Source organism: Pleurodeles waltl, chromosome 4_2, assembly GCF_031143425.1.
Source record: "Pleurodeles waltl isolate 20211129_DDA chromosome 4_2, aPleWal1.hap1.20221129, whole genome shotgun sequence".
In the NCBI taxonomy this organism is placed as follows: Eukaryota; Metazoa; Chordata; class Amphibia; order Caudata; family Salamandridae; genus Pleurodeles; species Pleurodeles waltl.
Window position 1 is genome coordinate 511342414 of NC_090443.1, and position 21472 is coordinate 511363885.

General features: G+C 45.9%; 1 protein-coding gene across 3 annotated transcripts in view; it reads left to right on the forward strand.

Moving 5' to 3' along the window:
• Positions 1 to 21472, forward strand: part of TPR (translocated promoter region, nuclear basket protein) — a 920136-nt gene that overhangs the window by 543363 nt on the left and 355301 nt on the right. For all 3 annotated transcript variants that reach the window (XM_069232002.1, XM_069232003.1, XM_069232004.1), the window contains exons 34-37: positions 507 to 712; positions 1181 to 1242; positions 13032 to 13240; positions 14182 to 14454. In XM_069232002.1, coding sequence (XP_069088103.1) covers positions 507 to 712; positions 1181 to 1242; positions 13032 to 13240; positions 14182 to 14454 — 750 coding nt within the window. The remainder of the gene's footprint in view (positions 1 to 506; positions 713 to 1180; positions 1243 to 13031; positions 13241 to 14181; positions 14455 to 21472) is intronic.

Consider the following 21472-nt stretch of genomic DNA (forward strand, 5'->3'; position numbering starts at 1 on the left):
TCTTGGAGTAAGCTGTGATTGCTTGGCTCCTGTGACTGAGAGATTACCTTCATTTAAAGGGAGTATTCAGTCAGTTTTTGTACAACAGTTTTGTGTCCCTCCTAATTATTTAGGGAGACAGTAATCGTAAGCGGTATTGCTAAATAACCTCTAAGCCTGAGGTCAGATAACTAAGCAAATCACCTGAATTACAGCTAACCTAGAGGGCATCGGACGTGCATGTGCTGCAGTGTGTTTATCTTAGTGTGATAGTCTGTCCAATTATCCTGACCATACAAGGGCCAAGTCTGAAATCCCAGTCTGAAGTTGTTGAAGGCCGATCATCAGTCTTTAACGGTAATGATGGCTGCCTGATTACCTTTGTCACACGTACACTTCAAAATTACCCCCACCTCCCGAGAGCTCTAAAACACAAACTTTGACATTTCACAAGTAGTGATAGGAATTTTTAGGTACTTAATTTTCTGATAAGCCAAACTGTTTTTTTTTTTTGTTTTTTTTTTAAGGAGCCAAAGAGCAGTTGTTAAAGGAAACTGAGGAGCTGAAGCAGAAAATAACTGCTATGGACCAGCAGAAGGAAGAGCTCGATGTGCGGATGAGTGCTCTTAAATCTCAGTATGAGGGTCGCATTTGCCGCCTGGAAAGGGAGATGCGTGAGCAGCAAGAGAGGCATCATGAGCAGCGAGATGAGCCCCAAGAATCCACAAGCAAGGTACATAGGGTTTGTTGTTTAGCATTTGCTAAACAGCAGGATTTGCTGTATTTAGAGGCATCTGAATGAGTTATGAATAAGAGCCTCATCCAATATGTGAATTATTGATTCTTTGACTGCATCCTTGTAATGCGCTGTTGGTTACTTTGAGCATTCTCATTATCTAGGTCATCAGGTTTGAAACCTTCATGAACGTAAAGCTTTCATCCTGACATCAGTTTAATTGAGTAAATGCTGAACTTCTAGGCGGTCTTCAAATGGGGGAGCATGCTTCTGAATGTAATCGTTAGTTGATGTAGCACTCATTGACATATCAGGGCAAATACAAACATTGTGCTTTGTAGTCCTTTTCAATTGGGATGTGGATCTCTTATCTAACACTTCCACAGTTAAAATAAAATATTGAACACATACTGATACATGTACTGTAGAAGCCCCTAATAATAATTATAATCTTTGTTCCAATAGGCTCAAGATCCTCAACGACAGATAACACTCAAGCCTACGACAACTTCTGGTGATAGGGGAACGTAAGTAATCCACATTTTGAATGCTGGTGTTGGAATTCAGGGTATGGAAATCATCTAACAGCCTTCCAATGTTTGAAAGACGCATGTCCAATTTAGGTTTTCATTCTATCAAGGTTTTCCTTCTGTTTCTGCTGCACCCAAGACCTCTGATCTCAATCTTCCTGTTAATTAGTATCTAAGCATGTCCCAACAGAACTAGTGGTACCCTAAAACTAGTGTGCCTAAAGAGACCTGATGTCATCTACATCTCTTCTGTTGATCTTAGTCAGAGAATTGGCTTTCCCCAAGAGTGCACTTCTTTGTGTGATCTGACCTACTATAGAATAGTGAACTCTTAATCAAAACGTGAACTTTTCAATGCTCTAAAGTTATGCACATTCCATACTATAATTAATATGGTATCATAACACAAGCATCTCTTCCTAGCGAATGTGGGCAGAATACATTAGTGATGGAGCCTTTAGTGGGGAGCTGAGGGAGGTGGTTTTGGAATTTCTTCTGGGAAAATTCACGGTCCCTGGAGAACGTTCTGAGCGAGTGGAGAATTGCTGAAAGTAGTTTTATGTAGGATCCATGTACAAGTCTGAAAAGTTCTACAAAGAGTCCGGATCCGTTGTAATGAAGAGTTGAGGGGTGGCCAGAAAAGCCACCTAGACAATACTAAATTGATGGTACTGTGAATCAAATACTCAGAAGTGTTAGAAACTAAGACTTTGAGATTTTAGAATATATGGCCAGACAACATGAGTGGCAGCTCTGTCAGACTTCTTTCCAGGTTAATAACAATGAAAATCATGCCCACCCCTGCTCTTTTAAACTCTGTTGGTACTATGGTGCAGTTAGTACTATGTTGCAAATGTGTTAGTAATATGTCTAAGACTACACTGCAGCAGTAAAGGAAATGGCAAAGTAAATGCTTCTGACATATTTAAGATCTGCACATTGTGAACAGCTATTCGGTGACGGTAAAGGAACTTGACGCACAGATGGAGAGAGACCTGTTAGGGGCTTGGTGAGAGGTAAAACAATGGACAGCAATAAACTAGCACCTGAATCATTTGAAAACGTACCAGGACATTTTGATCCCACCACTTTGGAAAAGTACAATGCTGAAAAAAATGTGGCCTTCTGCCACCTCTGCTAGGGAGACAATTGTGGGTACTACCATGAAATCTGGCAGTGAACCATTTGATATAGACATACATTGATATTATGTGCTTTTAGTAAAAAAAAAGTTTGCAAAGGTACACATCTCATAAGAGAACAAGCCTTTACAATGCAGTACGTCTTATATTTGCTAGAGTTAGAGCTATTGGCATTGTAAATTAATAACTGCACTTTTCTTGCCGCATAAATTGGTCAACCATGTCTCATAATTTCGTCTTTTCCTGCCATATAATTCCAGTGGCCCTGCATATCAGTAAAGCACTTCCATTTACATTATTCCTCTATCTGCAGCAGAAAATGAAAATGTTGCCATTCAGACTCTTAATTTAAATCTGCCATGCTCATTCCAATGGAATACCACTTTCACCACCCCATCAGAGTTGCTGGCTTGCTAACAAATTCCCCCCAAAAAAACACAAGACCGCCACAGAGGAGAAAACAATAGAAGGGCCACCCAAACATATTAAAAGTGTTCAAACATAGTGTAATAAGGATGTTAAGTTGGCCTGAATTATGGTCATAACTGTAATAAGGAGAGATTAAAACGCATACAATTATCATATAAACTTTTATCAGAAATAAACTTTTGGCATTAGACTGTAATGCTCAAAACAGCCCCTAGAGGGCCTCATAACAAAAATACAATTTGTAGGAAACGTGGTCATGTAACCATATTGATAGCCTCTAGAGGGGATAACCCCGTGGAAAAAAACAGGAGAAAGTAACGTGTAACCATATACTTAACCCCTAGAGGGCACTTTTAGGGCTAGCAGGCCTACTGCAATATTGCAAAAAAGGCCTTTAAAACAAAACTTCTCCCAGCTGTAAAACAAAAGTTATAGCAACGAGAAAGCTTTAAAGACACTGAATGGTGGGAGGGGTTATTATTTTGGGATCCCCACTAACCTAGTGTGGAGACCCAGAGATGTACACCGAGCATTTTGAAGATGATCCCATGGTCCTAGGACCACCACGGGCTGATTTAGGAGCACAACTTTTTTGTAAAAGTAATGCCCTGGAAAGCAATATGGGGTGAGTTTTCGTGCCACGAATATTATAGTAAGTTGATTGCAATGCTCAGAACAGCCCCTAGAGGACAACACAATATAAATAGCATTTGGAAGGTGAATAGTCATGTAACCATACGGTCAGCCTTTAGAGAGCATAACCACAGGAAAAAAGAATGGGAGAATGGAATGCAGTGTAACCCTATAGTAAGCCCCTAGAGGGCATTGTCCATTACACATTTTCAAGGCTAGCAGGACTACTGCAATGATACTGCAAACAAGAGCCATAAAACATAACTTATCCCAGCTGTAAAACAAACGTTCCAACCATGAGAGAGCTCAAAAAGATAATGAATAGTGGTATGGGTTATTAATTTGGAGCCCCCACTAACATGATGTAGACAGAAAGATCACATTGTGGTCAGTGTTTTGAAGGTGGTCCCATTGTCCTAGGACCATCAGAGACTGAGTTATTAGCAAAAACGTTTTGTAAAAGTAATGCTCTGCAAAGCATTATGCGACAAGTTTCCATGCCACAATTATTTTGATATGTTGATATGACTGTAATGCTTAGAATAGCCCCTAGAGGACCGCAATGAAAATTGCCTTTGTAAGAAACATGGTCATCTAAGTATATAGTTAGCCCCTAGAGAGCTAAACCACACCAAAAGAAAATAACAAATAATGCAGTTTAACCATAGATTTAGCCCTTAGAGGGTATGTATGTGTAGGAGGCTGGACTGGCTTGTAGTGAGTACCAAGGGGTACTTACACCAGGCCCAGGTATCCCTTATTAGTGTATAGGGTGTCTAGCAGCTTAGGCTGATAGATAATGGTAGCTTAGCAGAGCAGCTTAGGCTGAACTAGGAGACGAGTGAAGCTCCTACAGTACCACTAGTGTCATATGCACAATATCATAAGAACACACAATACACAGATATACTAAAAATAAAGGTACTTTATTTTTATGACAATATGCCAAAAGTATGAGTACCCTCAGTATGAGGATAGCAAATATACACAAGATATATGTACACAATACCAACAATATGCAGTATAGTATTAGAAAACAGTGCAAACAATGTATAGTTACAATAGGATGCAATGGGGACACATAGGGATAGGGGCAACACAAACCATATACTCCAAAAGTGGAATGCGAACCACGAATGGACCCCAAACCTATGTGACCTTGTAGAGGGTCGCTGGGACTGTAAGAAAACAGTGAGGGTTAGAAAAATAGCCCACCCCAAGACCCTGAAAAGTGAGTGCAAAGTGCACTAAAGTTCCCCAAAGAGCACAGAAGTTGTGATAGGGGAATTCTGCAGGAAAGATACAAATCAGCAATGCAACAACGATGGATTTCCAAACGAGGGTACCTGTGGAACAAGGGGACCAAGTCCAAAAGTCACAAGCAAGTCGGAGATGGGCAGATGCCCAGGAAATGCCAGCTGTGGGTGCAAAGAAGCTGCTACTGGACAGTAGAAGCTGAGGATTCTGCGGGAACGACAAGGGCTAGAAACTTCCCCTTTGGAGGATGGATGCCCCACGCCGTGGAGAGTCGTGCAGAAGTGTGTTCCTGAAGAAAGACCGCAAACAAGCCTTGCTAGCTGCAAGTCGTGTGGTTAGGGTTTTTGGATGCTGATGTGGCCCAGGAGGGACCAGGATGTCGCCAATTGCGTCAGGGGACAGAGGGGGCGCCCAGCAGGACGAGGAGCCCTCAGAAGCAGGCAGCACCCGCAGAAGTGCCGGAACAGGCACTACGAAGGAGTGAAACGGTGCTCACCCGAAGTTACACAAAGGAGTCCCACGTCGCCGGAGGACAACTCAGGAGGTCGTGCAATGCAGGTTAGAGTGCCGTGGACCCAGGCTTGGCTGGGTCCACAGTAAAGTAAATGGGTGTGAGATGTGTGAAGTAATGGGTGTGAGATGTGTGTGGTTAAAAGCCCACAGTACTTATAACAGGTCAAACTGCTTGCGTGCTCCACCTAAAAACAGATATCATTGAAATGTTAATCACGATTAGGTGTTGCACATCACTTTGAATAATGTGCAATAATATGCAGTATACAAGTAACGTGTTAATACTCTGAGACAAATACAAGAGATGTAATGTTTGAAGCATTTACGTTAATAAGATGACATTTATGAAGGCGTCTGGGATAGATGCTGACAACTGTGCGGAGTGACAAATACTAAGTGAGGGCTCCAGATGTCTCTGGGGAGAGATTTAACTGCATCTGATAGATACTTAGTTTCAATAGCTTAGAATTTCCCCCAGATATCAGTCTGGATCTGGAGGTTTTTCTTGAGCAGTACCCCTGCGCGCTGTTAGGTGGTGTTGGTCTGCTCTGTCCTTCGTCGGCACCTTGAGCTCCAGATATGGCATCACGGATCCTACATAGGTGCCACCCCAGCTTGCTGACATCAGCATGGGTATCCTCAGTGAGAAACAATGCTTGGTTGTCGACCAAGGGAAGGCCAGCGGAATATAAACAGTCCAGTTGGGCTGTGTTAAGGCAGCAGTGCCAAGACCATAGAGTCCAGTGCACAGTATCCACTTCTCCACGTGGTCACACTAGTGTAAATGGACAAGTGCAGGGGGCAGTTGCCTGCATTATCAGCCTCTACTGCAGTGTGGGGTAGGAATTGAACCGGGTGCAACCAGTAGAAAGTGTAATGGGTCTACATACAGTTAGTAGAGCTCAATATTTGGAGCACTCAGCCCTCCCTGTTCGAACGGCAGGATCAGTGTTTCCCACACCAGTCTTGGCTGTCTGCCCACTCATGGCGGCTGAATCGGAAGAGACCTAACCCATATAAAGAATGCTGTAGTGAGTGGGATGGGGATGTTAAAAAACAGGTAAAGAAGTTTGGGTAAGTTCACCAACTTGATGACGGCTACTTACCCAACAAGTGACAGAGGTAGGCGAGTCTACAGTGGGATTTCCTCTTCCAACCACCCAACTACGCAGCAAGTTTTCCAGCCAGAGACTGCCATCTGCCCATTCGATGAAGTCAATGGGAAAACAAGTTACGCTCAGTGAGAGGAAAGATGGTCAATTTGGATCAGTTAATGGCTACTCCAGTTAGCTCAGCAAATAGGGTGAACTTCCACAAGTTCTGTGTAAGATTGACAGTCTGCTCCCTGACAAACAGTAACATCTGCGTCTAGGGAAACTACTAGCCGGCGGGCCATTCAGTTAAAGCCTCCCACAGCATGGTGAAGTTGAAGACTGACTGCTAGGGGTTCCTTGGCAATATCATAAATGAATGTTGATAGAGAACGCCCCAATCTGTTGTCCCTATTAATAGTGAATGGGCAGGTAACTACAAGCTTAATTCGGAGTCTGGTTCATGTACAGAAGTTTGAGCCATCGAACTAAGTCAGGGGCTGAAGCCTATGCACTGTAGAAGCACAAAAAGACCACTCCAGAGAGGCCTTAGTTGCTCTAGAAGCACAGCTGTAGTGGAAAGAAGGGGGTTCAGCATGTGCAAGAGCGTGAAGAGGGTATGGTGATTGTGGCATATATAATGCTCCCTAAGATAAAGCCCGACTTATTCGGCTGCACTATTATTAGGAGAAGTGGCAGGATACAGACTGCTAGCATTTTCGCAAGTATTTATTATTTAGGTTAATCATGGAGAAGGGCCTTTAACAGTCAATGTGGGTGGGAGGTTTTTCTGGCTTTAGGAGTGTGACTATTAAGGCTTCTCTCATTCAGGGGGACAAACAGTGCATCTAGCGTCCTCATACACTGCAAGTAAATGTAGCTTCAGGTCTTCTGCTACTCCTTATAATACTGGGTTGTCATGGCTAGTGGCTTTGCCCCCGCCATATCCTGGTTAGCCCTAATATCTTCCAGCATAAAGGGGCTGTCAAGATAAAGCCTGTAATTATCATCAAGCCACAGTAATTGTATGGAGTCCAGATACGCTGCCAACACACCGTTAGGTGCTTAACGTATAATGCAAGATATTCGATAAAGTGCTAGTGAAGGTATCTCTGCCGTCTTATCAGACCTGGTGCTGGAGCTGTCAAGATTTATACTGGACAGGGCTAAAAGTGAACTTGATTAAATCATATCTATTAACGATCTGACCAGTTCTCTATCTAAATGATTGCATTACCTGCAACACCATGTGACTGGGAATTGGAAATGTTTAAGTACAGGGCATATAAGTATACAACAACAGGTCCACGATAGATGGAAATCTCACTAAGACACTATGAGCATCCTGAAATGCTATAACCTACAGGAAGAAGCTTCCACTGCCAGTGATGGGATGGATAGAACTCTCAAAGCTAGCCCTTGACCCTCATGCCCTGAATTCCTTAGTAAGTATACTCACAAAATTACCTTGAGGCTCATTCAAACACTAAAGGCATGGCTGACCGATCTTAAGAGGTAGACCAATTGAGTACTGTAGGTTGTTCACAAAATGTAACTTTATGGGCCCAGGGCAGAATGGCTTGCAACCGTAATGGCAACTGTAGCAACTCAGTAAGTCCTAATAGTATTGTTGAAGTAATACTCATCAAAGGGAAAAAGTCACATGCTGACCTGAAGGCAGATCCACCCCTGCAGAACTGATACTGGCTTGCCTTGACTAAACCGACTTCATTAATATGCAAAATTATCAGCTGTACTTAGTGGGTGATCCTACATATCAGTCAGTTGTTCAAAAGTGATTGCATGTTTGATTAGCTACTAATCAGATTGGTTCAGTCTGTGCTCTCGAGTGCTTCCTTACCTATTTTTCAGTGATGTGCAAAAGGAATGACACCTTAAAAGTAATGTGAAATATATGGCTTTAAACATTTGGCAGTTGTAAGGAAATGCCTCCTTGGCATGGTTACCCCCTGACTTTTTGCCTTTGCTAAGTTATGATTTGAAAGTCGGCTGGGACCCTGCTAATCAGGCCCCAGCACCAGTGTTCTTTCCCTAAACTCTACCTTTGTCTCCACAATTGGCACAACCCTGGCACCCAGGTAAGTCCCTTGTAACTCGTACCCCTGGTACCAAGGGCCTGGATGCCAGGGAAGGTCTCTAAGGGCTGCAGCATGTCTTATGCCACTTACTGGGGACCCCCCTGCTCAGCACATACACACTGCTTGCCAGCTTGTGTGTGCTGGTGGGGAGAAAATGACTAGGTCGACATGGCACTCCCCTCAGAGTGCCACGCCAACGTCACACTGCCTGTGGCATAGGTAAGTCACCCCTTGAGCAGGCCTTACAGCCCTAAGGCAGGGTGCACTATACCACAGGTGAGGGCATATGTGCATGAACACTATGCCCCTACAGTGTCTAAGCAAAATCTTAGACATTGTAAGTGCAGGGTAGCCATAAGAATATATGGTCTGGGAGTCTGTCAAACACAAACTTCACAGCACCATAATGGCTACACTGAAAACTGGGAAGTTTGGTATCAAACTTCTCAGCACAATAAATGTACACTGAAGCAAGTGTGCACTTTATTGTAAAAATACACAGAGGGCATCTTAGAGATGCCCCCTGAAAACATACCCGACTTCCAGTGTTGGCTGACTAGTTTTGCTAGCCTGCCACACACCAGACATGTTGCTGGCCACATGGGGAGAGTGCCTTTGTCACTCGGGCCAGGAACAAAGCCTGTACTGGGTGGAGGTGCTGCTCACCTCCCCTTGCAGGAACTGTAACACATGGAGGTGAGCCTCAAAGGCTCTCACCCCCTTTGTTACAGCGCCACAGGGCATCCCAGCTAATGGAGATGCCTGCCCCTCTGGCACTGCCCCCACTTTTGGCAGCAAGGCTGGAGGAGATGATGAGAAAAACAAGGAGTCACCCCCCAGTCAGGACGGCCCCTAAGGTGTCTTGAGCTGAGATGACTCTTACTTTTAGAAATCCTCCATCTTGTAGAAGGAGGATTCCCCCAATAGGATTAGGGATGTGCCCCCCTCCCCACAAGGAGGAGGCACAAAGAGGGTGTAGCCACCCTCAAGGACAGTAGCCATTGGCTACTGCCCTCCCAGACCTAAACACACCCCTAAATTCAGTATTTAGGGCCTCCCAGAACCGAGGAAGATAGATTCCCGCAACCTAAAGAAGGACTGCTGAGCTGAAGCCCTGCAGTGAAGACGGAGACGACAACTGATTTGGCCCCAGCCCCACCGGCCTGTCTCCCTACTTCGAAGAAAACTGCAACAGCGACGCATCCAACAGTGTGGAGAAGTGTGGCTCAATGGTTAGAGCGGCAGACCCGGAAGCAGAGATCTGGTTCAAGACCAGGGTTCAAGTCCTGCTTCGGCAGGTGTTGGGCTCAATTCCCTTTGACCAGATAATTCTCGCCTCGGTGCCTAATCTAATTCATGGGTCCCACTCTGCAACTCTGGGCAATAGCTTGCTTAATCTCCACAACGGCCCCAACAGCGCTTGGATGCCTGGCTTCACCCTGGGGGTGCCCAGGAGTGGGCACCTCACAGGGAAAAGCCAGGAGGGGTTCCATAGCAGTATGAGTACAGCGCCTTGAGACCCTAACGGGTGAGTAGTGCGCTATACAAGTGCAAATTTACATTTACAACAGGGTCCAGCAACCTCTGAAGCCTCAGAGGACTACCCTGCATCTAAAGGACCAAGAAACGCCAGAGAACAGCGGCCCTGTTCAAGAAACTGCAACTCTTTGCAACAAAGAAGCAACTTTTATAGACCACACGTTTCCAGCTGGAAGCGTGAGACTTTCCACTCTGCACCCGATGCCCTCGGCTCGACCTGTGGAAAACTAACACTACAGGGAGGACTCCTCGACGACTGCGAGCCCGTGAGTAGCCAGAGTTGACCCCCGACAGCGACATCTGCAGAGGAAATCCAGAGGCTCCCCCTGACCGTGACTGCCTGCTTCAAGGAACCAGACGCCTGGAAACCACACTGCATCCGCAGACCCCAGGACCTGAAGGAACCAAACTCCAGTGCAGTAGCGACCCTCTGCCTAGCCCAGGTGGTGGCTACCTCGAGGAGCCCCCCCCGTGCCTGCCTGCATCGTTGAAGAGACCCCCGGGTCTCCCCATTGATTCCTATTAGAAACCCGATGCCTGTTTGAACTCTACACCCGGCCGCCCCTGTGCCGCTGAGGGTGTACTTTCTATGCCTGCTTGTGTGTCCCCCTGGTCTGCCCTCTGAAGACGCGGTACTTACCTGCTGGCAGACTGGAACCGGGCGCACCTCTATTTCCATTGAAGCCTGTGTTTTGGGCACCACTTTGACTTCTGCGCCTGACCAGCCCTGAGCTGTTGGTGTGGTAACTTTGGGGTTGCCTTGAACCCCCAATGGCGGGCTACCTTGGACCCAACTTTGAACCCTGTAAGTGTTTTACTTACCTGTGAACTTAACAGTTCCTGGGGGAGGTAAGTAAATGTTGATTTTTTGCACTGTCCACTTTTAAAATAGCTTATTGCCATTTTTGTCAAAACTATATAGGCTATAGTGATTATTCAAAGTTCGTAGAATATCTGAGTGAAACACCTTTCATTTAAAGTATTTTGTAAATCTTGAACCTGTGGTTCTTAAAATAAACTAAGAAAAGAGATTTTTCTATATAAAAACCTATTGGCCTGGAATTTGTCTTTGAGTGTGTGTTCCTCATTTATTGCCTGTGTACAACAAATGCTTAACACTACCCTCGGATAAGCCTACTGCTCGACCACACTACCACAAAATAGAGCATTCGAATTATCTATTTTTGCCACTATCTTCCCTCTAAGGGGTACCCTTGGACTCTGTGCACACTATTTCTTACTTTGAAATACTATATACAGAGCCAACTTCCTACGGCAGTCAATACCAATCAAAGTTCCACTGTTGGCGAATGGAAATGCTCACCATAAGTTCACACCTAGTGATGGCTTTGGGCATCACAATATATTGGAGGCAGTTCTTGTGCCCAGTTCTGAGTTCCATGTCTCCACAAGGAACCAGATCATCAGAAACTGTTAAGAGGTAGGTGCCCAAGATGAGCTATTAGACCATATTCTCTTGCACATAGAAGCTACAAATGCAATCAGTGGAAGAAATGGGCACGTAAATGAAATTCCACACTGTTGGGAGATGGGACAACAGATGGACACAGCAGAAAATTTGTAGATTTTGTTTTTTTTTAATGCAAAGGGTTCCATGGCACAGTTTTGAATTAGACAATGTGGTAGTGATGGAGAAAAATGTAACCACTCTTAAAGGCATTGGCTTAACAATTGGAGCACAGTAGTACCATACAAAGCATGTGTAATGTTACTTGTTAGATACACAGCATACATAGCTACAGGATGGGCTAATTGATTTTGTTTGTCTTGATCAGCGGTTTTGTTCTGTTCATGAAGTCTAGCATATTTTCTGTACTAAATTGATTGCAATGGTCCTTTCCCACCAGCACTGCTGAATTTTGTATTCATGTTTAATGCAGCCTCTTATGTTTAAACCTAGCAATATACCCATATATTTTGTGGTAGCATGTTCAAACCTTTCCACCCCCTTGCTCTCTTATCGGTGCACAAGCATTCTTACATGCTGTAAGCTAACATGGCTACATGGATTACAAAGATAACAATATTGATTGTAGTGTTGAGGACTCCAAATTTGTTGTCAGTGTTGTGAAATACAAACGGAAGTGTTATGGCAGATGTTGTCTCATGGAGAGGTTGAGCAAGCTAGATTTGTTCATATGTCACTTTTGATTTACACATTTAAAAAGAGCTGTGGGCCAGCAGAATACACAGTGCATTTGTGATTTCAGTAAACTTGTACTGTGAACCCTTCTTACAAGCTCAAAGCACTCTGGTGCTGTGGAAGTGAGAACGAAAACTGGCAGTCCAAGATGTCTTTTTTTGGAAAATAATGTGTTCATGTTCAAAAAAATAAGTAGCTTGAAAAAAGGCTAAAAGTGGACCATTTGCTGTTGAGCTTGTTTTTGTGGTAGCCGGGAGCTTCATTTAAAGTCCTATCACTGAATACATTTGTCCCCTCACTCTTACAATGAAGATGTGGCCCAGTCCTCAGAAATGGTAATGGTAATGCTAATGGATACAATCAGCCATAGAATCCTCCCCTTTAGAATATTCCATGGTGTCAGACTGGATCCCGAGAATACTTCAGCAGTGCTCCTGCACTGCTTCGCAGCTAAATATTTTGAAGTGTGCTATGAAGAATGTATTTACCAGGTTCATCCATGCTGAGACTGAAGAAAGAGAATGTCTGTCATTAACTATACAAGGTTTGTATGTGGTGATTGGGCTCCGGACACAACTCTAGGTCATATGATATTTGTACCCTTGGCAGACAAGCAAAAAATACCACTTTCACAGTGATGTTTAACAGTAAATTAAAGTGGTCATTTAACAACTTAAAATGCTAACCATGTCTTTGTCTGCCTACTTCCCATCTTTTGCGTGATAGTTTCCACATCACATGTGTCAGCACATGTCAGCAAATGTGGCATAGAAATACGCAGTAGGAAACCCATTTATGCCCAATGGGATTCCTTTTGTGAACTGACCAGGATAAAGGAAGGCATTTTCATCCATAATTTTGTTTGTGGCTGGAAATACAGCACTGAATAACTATTCCATGTTAATGTTTTGTCTTTTAGTGCAAGTACCTCTGAGCCGCCAACGGCAAATATCAAACCAACACCCGTCGTAGCAACTCCAAGCAAAGGCACTGCTGCTCCCTTACCAGGAAATAAGCCAACACCTCGAGCCAGTATCCGCCCAATGGTTACACCAGCCACCGTTAGCACACCAACTACCACACCAACTGCCACAGTCATGCCTACAACACAGGTGGAAACCCAAGAAGGTATGCAGGTTTCTTCCATATATTCCTAGTCACCTGTCACCTTTCCAAAGTTACTATATTTGATGTAACTCTAGCTCTCTTGAAGATTCTGTGCTGCTTTTTCTGGTATCCATTTCATCACCCTTGGCTATCTTGGCAGATATTAGCCAGCAGGGAAAAGGCCAACTATGTTTCAAGTATTGCCTTTGGCTGATCGCTGGGCAAAATGCAGCATTTTTGTGCTTGCCTGTTTCCAGTTTTCCGTATGTTTTGTACCATCTGGTGGCAGTGCTAAGGAATTGCCTTTCATTGATTGAGACTTTACCCGGGCTCTGATTTTACTTTCAGATATTCTAGAGTCCCATAAATAGAAGGCCACATTTCATGCTAGTCAGCAAATCTTTTTTTAATAATCCTGTTGAAGAATCTAAACAAAATACAAGTGCTGTATACAGAATTTAATTGGTTCTGTAAAGTTTACTTTCTGGATAAGTTGCCAGCAAATGGCAAGGTTATTTTCAGTTTAAATTCTTTATGGGGACCATTGCATTTTAAGATCTAGCCAAAGAGCCCTTTACTGTTTATTTCCAAGTGAGGCTAGCTTTTGGAATGTTCATGATTAGCATCCAGGGTCTTCTAAATGTTCTGCTAGTTTATAGTTTTTTTAGGTGGGTTTTGTAAGCATTTCTCTGATTTCTGGGAGGTGCTGTACAAACTCCCAATGTAGCTAGCATGCATAAAGGATGCCTTTTCATCAATGAACTACTTAGGTCTTTTTACTCTAATGTTGACGTTAAATGACTACATTCTGAAATCAGTTTGTTAAACATAACGAGCTTGATATAAGAGTCCAAGAATACTTAATGACTGGCCTTCCTGAAATGAGCTGTATCACTTACTTATCTACCGTAACCCTTGTTCTAAGTAATGTTTGATGTTCTGTGTTGGATCTTTCTTTTCAGCTATGCAACAGGAAGGGCCTGTTGAGCATGTTCCAGTTTTTGGCAGCACCAGCGGCTCAGTCCGATCCACGAGTCCCAATGTACAGGCGTCACTTTCTCAGCCCATCTTGACTGTCCAGCAGCAGAGCCAAGCAACTGCTTTCGTGCAGCCTACTCAGCAGAGCCATGCCCCAATGGAGCCATCGACACAAGAACCAACACCTGCCACGGTTGAGGTGGTACAGAGCTCACCCATTGAGAGGCCCACCACTTCCACTGCAGTCTTTGGCACAGGTTGGTTATGCAGGAGGACAAAAGGTGGCACATTTGTGTTTGTCTGTTTTCCTTTTGCTTAACACCCCAGAATTATTTTTATACACAGCTTTATCAACTGAGGTGAACAACGTCTTGTACTTAAATTGTAAAGCCAGGCAAGATGTCCAGTGCCACATTCGACCAGATTTTGTTCTATGGGCAAGTCCGTTTCAACCATTACACCTAAATATAGGTATACTGTTGATTTGCCACTGAAAAGTGGAATGATATGAGTGCAGTTTATAAACCTGTGCTGTATCCCTTCAAGTGTATCATGCTTGGCTAACTGCAATTGGTCCTTCACCACCTGTGCACTAGCATGGGCTTAAATCCTCAAGGATACTCCTAACATAAGATACCATTTAAGATGGAAACCATCTTCTGTGAACTTCCTTGTCTATTCAAGATACAAATAGCCTTTCTTTGTTCCCTGTAGACAAAGATCTGTTTGAGGATGTTCCCATGATTCATAATGCTTCAATTTGGCTGAACCTGGTGACTGTTGTCACCACTTCTTGTATTGAGCGAACCACACTAGAAGAAACCTCAGTCGCCCCCATTTGGATTAGTGCCCGCAGATCTGTACTTCGTGCTATCTGACCCCCTTAGACCTAGTTATGGCCCCGGACAATGATAGACTTCCACCATGGATCAGAGATCTGCGTTTGTCCCTTCTGCATCGATGCCGGTACCAATACCAATGATGATGGAAGAGGATCCTTTATTCATAACTATGTCTGACTGTGGGAAACTGGGTTCTGGTTACAGAAGCCCCCCACTTTTTGCCTGTTTTCTGATGCAACTTTGTAGTGCAAAGGATTCCTGCTAACCAGGTCCCCAGTGCCACTGTTCCTCCCCCAAAACAAGACACCTAGGGCCATATGTACGAACACATTTTCCCATAGACACAGAATGGGCAATACTGCTTGCTACATCTGGCCCCTAGTCACTTGATCCTCAAGTGAGCAGACCCTGCTGCACCTTTGTAACTCCCTAGTAAATAGTGCCTCTATTACCTAGGGTCTAGGTACTGCAAAGGCGGTCTAAGAGCTGCAGCACAAATTGTGCCACTCTGTGGGGCCCACCACCTAACTCATGCAGACTACCATTGCAGCCTGCGTGATAGGGTGCTCCCTAAAAGTGAAAACGTGACATGGCACAGTCAGTGTGCCATGTTCCCTGAACACTGCATGCAATATTTATAAGTTGCCCCTACAGCAGGCCTTAAAGTCCTAAGGCATGGTGCATTATATTACAGGTGAGGGCATATCTGCCTGAGCAAAAATGCCCCATTAGTCTTTGTTGATTCTTAGACATAGTAAGTGAACAGGGAAGCCATTTTAAATACTTGTGCTGGACACTGCTCAGTATGAGTTCCCCAGCTACATAACTGCACTGAAACCATGGATGTTTGGTGTAAGGAAATGCCTCCTTGGCATGGTTGCCCCCTGACTTTTTGCCTTTGCTGATGCTATGTTTACAATTGAAAGTGTGCTGAGGCCTGCTAACCAGGCCCCAGCACCAGTGTTCTTTCCCTAACCTGTACTTTTGTATCCACAATTGGCAGACCCTGGCATCCAGATAAGTCCCTTGTAACTGGTACTTCTAGTACCAAGGGCCCGGATGCCAAGGAAGGTCTCTAAGGGCTGCAGCATGTCTTATGCCACCCTGGAGACCTCTCACTCAGCACAGACACCCTGCTTGCCAGCTTGTGTGTGCTAGTGAGGACAAAACGAGTAAGTCGACATGGCACTCCCCTCAGGGTGCCATGCCAGCCTCTCACTGCCTATGCAGTATAGGTAAGACACCCCTCTAGCAGGCCTTACAGCCCTAAGGCAGGGTGCACTATACCATGGGTGAGGGTACCAGTGCATGAGCATGGTACCCCTACAGTGTCTAAACAAAACCTTAGACATTGTAAGTGCAGGGTAGCCATAAGAGTATATGGTCTGGGAGTCTGTCAAACACGAACTCCACAGCACCATAATGGCTACACTGAAAACTGGGAAGTTTGGTATCAAACTTCTCAGCACAATAAATGCACACTGATGCCAGTGTACATGTTATTGAAAAATACACCACAGAGGGCACCTTAGAGGTGCCCCCTGAAACTTAACCGACTATCTGTGTAGGCTGACTAGTTTTAGCAGCCTGCCACAAACCGAGACATGTTGCTGGCCCCATGGGGAGAGTGCCTTTGTCACTCTGAGGCCAGTAACAAAGCCTGCACTGGGTGGAGATGCTAACACCTCTCCCAGGCAGGAATTGTCACACCTGGCGGTGAGCCTCAAAGGCTCACCTCCTTTGTGCCAACCCAGCAGGACACTCCAGCTAGTGGAGTTGCCCGCCCCCTCCGGCCAGGCCCCACTTTTGGCGGCAAGGCCGGAGAAAATAATGAGAAAAACAAGGAGGAGTCACTGGCCAGTCAGGACAGCCCCTAAGGTGTCCTGAGCTGAAGTGACTCTAACTTTTAGAAATCCTCCATCTTGCAGATGGAGGATTCCCCCAATAGGGTTAGGATTGTGACCCCCTCCCCTTGGGAGGAGGCACAAAGAGGGTGTACCCACCCTCAGGGCTAGTAGCCATTGGCTACTAACCCCCCAGACCTAAACACGCCCTTAAATTTAGTATTTAAGGGCTACCCTGAACCCTAGAAAATTAGATTCCTGCAACAACAAGAAGAAGGACTGCCTAGCTGAAAACCCCTGCAGAGGAAGACCAGAAGACAACTACTGCCTTGGCTCCAGAAACTCACCGGCCTGTCTCCTGCCTTCCAAAGATCCTGCTCCAGCGACGCCTTCCAAAGGGACCAGCGACCTTGACATCCTCTGAGGACTGCCCCTGCTTCGAAAAGACAAGAAACTCCCGAGGACAGCGGACCTGCTCCAAGAAAAGCTGCAACTTTGTTTCCAGCAGCTTTAAAGAACCCTGCAAGCTCCCCGCAAGAAGCGTGAGACTTGCAACACTGCACCCGGCGACCCCGACTCGGCTGGTGGCGATCCAACACCTCAGGAGGGACCCCAGGACTACTCTGATACTGTGAGTACCAAAACCTGTCCCCCCTGAGCCCCCACAGCGCCGCCTGCAGAGGGAATCCCGAGGCTTCCCCTGACCGCGACTCTTTGAACCTAAAGTCCCGACGCCTGGGAGAGACCCTGCACCCGCAGCCCCCAGGACCTGAAGGACCGGACTTTCACTGGAGAAGTGACCCCCAGGAGTCCCTCTCCCTTGCCCAAGTGGAGGTTTCCCCGAGGAATCCCCCCCTTGCCTGCCTGCAGCGCTGAAGAGATCCCGAGATCTCTCATAGACTAACATTGCGAACCCGACGCTTGTTTCTACACTGCACCCGGCCGCCCCCGCGCCGCTGAGGGTGAAATTTCTGTGTGGACTTGTGTCCCCCCCGGTGCCCTACAAAACCCCCCTGGTCTGCCCTCCGAAGACGCGGGTACTTACCTGCAAGCAGACCGGAACCGGGGCACCCCCTTCTCTCCATTCTAGCCTATGTGTTTTGGGCACCACTTTGAACTCTGCACCTGACCGGCCCTGAGCTGCTGGTGTGGTGACTTTGGGGTTGCTCTGAACCCCCAACGGTGGGCTACCTTGGACCAAGAACTGAACCCTGTAAGTGTCTTACTTACCTGGTAAAACTAACCAAAACTTACCTCCCCTAGGAACTGTGAAAATTGCACTAAGTGTCCACTTTTAAAACAGCTATTTGTCAACAACTTGAAAAGTATACATGCAATTTTGATGATTTGAAGTTCCTAAAGTACTTACCTGCAATACCTTTCGAATGAGATATTACATGTAGAATTTGAACCTGTGGTTCTTAAAATAAACTAAGAAAAGATATTTTTCTATATAAAAACCTATTGGCTGGATTTGTCTCTGAGTGTGTGTACCTCATTTATTGTCTATGTGTATGTACAACAAATGCTTAACACTACTCCTTGGATAAGCCTACTGCTCGACCACACTACCACAAAATAGAGCATTAGTATTATCTCTTTTTACCACTATTTTACCTCTAAGGGGAACCCTTGGACTCTGTGCATGCTATTCCTTACTTTGAAATAGCACATACAGAGCCAACTTCCTACATTTGGTATCCAACATCTCGTACAAATAAGGCCTCACTGATTCCAGTGAAGGCTATGTTAATACATGCACTCGGAGAGCACCTTCGAGTGCCCCCTGAAAACCTACCACACTGCTGGTGTGCTGAATGACTTGTTTCCACCAGTCTCCCACCAACAGATGATTTTCGGATCCCCAAGGGTGAGAGCCTTTGCTCTCGGCAAGTCAGGAACAAAGCCTGATCTGGTAGGGGTGTTAACACATTCTTCCCAACAGGATGACCTGCAAATCTGCATTCCAGTGCAGGGGAGCGTTAAAGGAGCCCCACTGCCCTTGGTATGCAGAACTGGGTTTCCTTATAAGAGAAATGCCAGCTCCCCTGTCCCAGGGCCCATTTGGCACCTGGACAGGTGGGAAAATTAGCTATGCAGGAGGCATGTTACATTTGCAGGCTGGGCACACATCTAGGGTGACAAGCCTGAAATGAACACAGCCTTAGGATTTCCTTCATCTTGTGTGTGGTGGAATTAGGAATTCTGGGACATGGTGATGCCCACTCCCCAAAGGAAGTGGTTATCTATGGGGTGTAGAGACCCCAGGGTTAAGTAGCCCATTGGCCACTACCCTTTACTCTCCTTAATGCCCCTACATTGAGTATTTAGGAGACCCAGTAATACTAGGACCTCAGATTCCTGTTCACTGATGAAAGAGAACAGGACACCCGAGAGCCGTGAAAGCAGAGACTGAGGAAGAAGCAACTGACTTGGCACCAGTCCTGCCGGCCTGTCTGCTTTTCCTTCCTGGTTGTGCCAGTCTTGTACTGCAAGCTGGCATGCCTCCAAAAGCCTGGGAGGACTGTCTGCTTTCAACAAAGACCCAGGATCTCCAGTGGAGCTGCTTCCCTGCAGGCACCCCAGGAGACCTGACAGGACTCCAGACTGCCAACACTAGAAAACACCACTGCACTGTGCCACCTATCCCAAGTTAAGGTGGGCCAGTGGTGCCAGTGTGGGGCCCCAGGGACAGTCCACCTTAAACTTGCCCAATAGGCACTCACCTATGCCACCTACAGCCTCTGTTGGCAAGCCCCTTCGACATCAGAATGCATCTTGTGATGAAAATCTGCTGCTTAAAGACACCTGCACCAGTCACCCTTGGCCTGTGGAGAAGAGAACCTAAGGTGTCCCCATGCCCCCAAACATTGTGAGTTGAGTCCACTTGCAGGTTCGGTCCAACGGGCCTCGCAACCCAAACCTGCAGCCTCTTTAACCAAACCGATCGACATTAACTAATATTGGGCACCCAGCGCTGAAAAGCACCTCTGCACCCACCCGCCCCAGTAACTCCTGAGGTGACCTGTTGGTGCTGCCTGGGACCTTGCCCCATACTTTCCTTGAATCCAGGAGACTGGTCCTGTAAGTCGCTGTGAAGTGTGTACGTTTCCCCCCTGTAGGATAACATTGAGCACTGATGCTGAAAAGCACCTCTGCACCTGGCTGCCTCAGTGCCTCCTGAGGTGACCTGTTGATTCTGCCTTGGACTTCACGCCATACTTACCTTAAGTCAGGAGATTGTCCTGTAAGTCGTTGTACTATACGTGTATGCAGCATTTGGTTTTCCTCTACAGGATAACATTGCTGCCTCTGAAAATTACACTGTTGACTTTTGACCTGAAAGTATTTCTCTTGCAAAACGTACGTACCTGATCTTATTGATTCCGGTGAATAAATATATATGAAGATACAAGTTATTTTTATAAATTGGTGTGGATCTCCTTATTGAGCCATGTGCATTAATTGACTTTGTGTATTTGCAGATATGTAACACTCCTCTCTGATAAGCCTAAGGGTGCTGGACCACACTGTGGGAAAGTGCTATCTTTCTAGCATAGTTACCCCCACTTTTTGCGTGATGTCGGTAAGTTTAGACTGTAGTTCACTGGGATCCTGCTAACTTGGACCCCAGTGATTGTGCTTTCTCCTCCAAATGTGGTTGCAGATAACCTTTTCACACCCACAATTGGTATACTGATGCATCCATGTAAGTCACTAGTATCTGATACTTAGATACCCAGGGAATTCGTACACCAGGGGTCCCCCCCCCCCCCCCCCCTTAGGCTGCAGCATGTACTGTCACCCAAGGGAGGCCGTGAAAACTGTCTGCAGGCCTATCATTGCAGCCTGCGTGAAATGGTGCATGCACCCTTTCACCAACGAACCTAGACACTGCACTTAGACTTCATAAGTCACTCATCTGGTAGGCCCTTCAGCCCAAGGGCAGGGTGCTGGTCTCCAAGTGTGAGCAGGGTGCCCCTACAGATCCCAGTCCCATTCCTGGGCTCTAAGTGTGGTAAAGCCATCTTATGGTATGTAATGGACGCTGGTCAACACGAGTTGTCCAACTACATAATGGCTTCTCAGAGCCTAGGCATGTTTGGTATCAAATATGTTGCAATCATGCAACAACACAGTTTCCAATGTTTGTTGCATTATACCATGTACTCTGGGGGTTCCTTAGAGGATCTGTGCAGCTTGACAGGGTCTAGCTGCCAGCCCACGCTGCTGCTGACCCCAACACTGTTCTGCTCTCCTGCTGGTGAGCCAGGTTCAGGCTGGAGAAGCAGAACAAAGGAGTTCCTGCAAAGGAGAGGTGTGCCCACCTCCCCCTGTGTAATGGGTGTCTAAGGACTGGTGTGGGTGGCCTCTGAGCACCACCAGACTGCTTTGAAGGGCACATTTGGTGTCGCCCTTCCATAACCCTTTTGGCACCAGTTCAGAAACCCCTGGTTCCTGTTCTGGCTCAAAATTACAAATAGGACAGGGGAGTGAGCACTCCCCTGTCCAGCTCCCCCCTTAGGGAGGTTCACAGAGCTCTGCCAGGTGGCATATTCATTCTGCCATCTTGTAAACAAAGTGGGCAG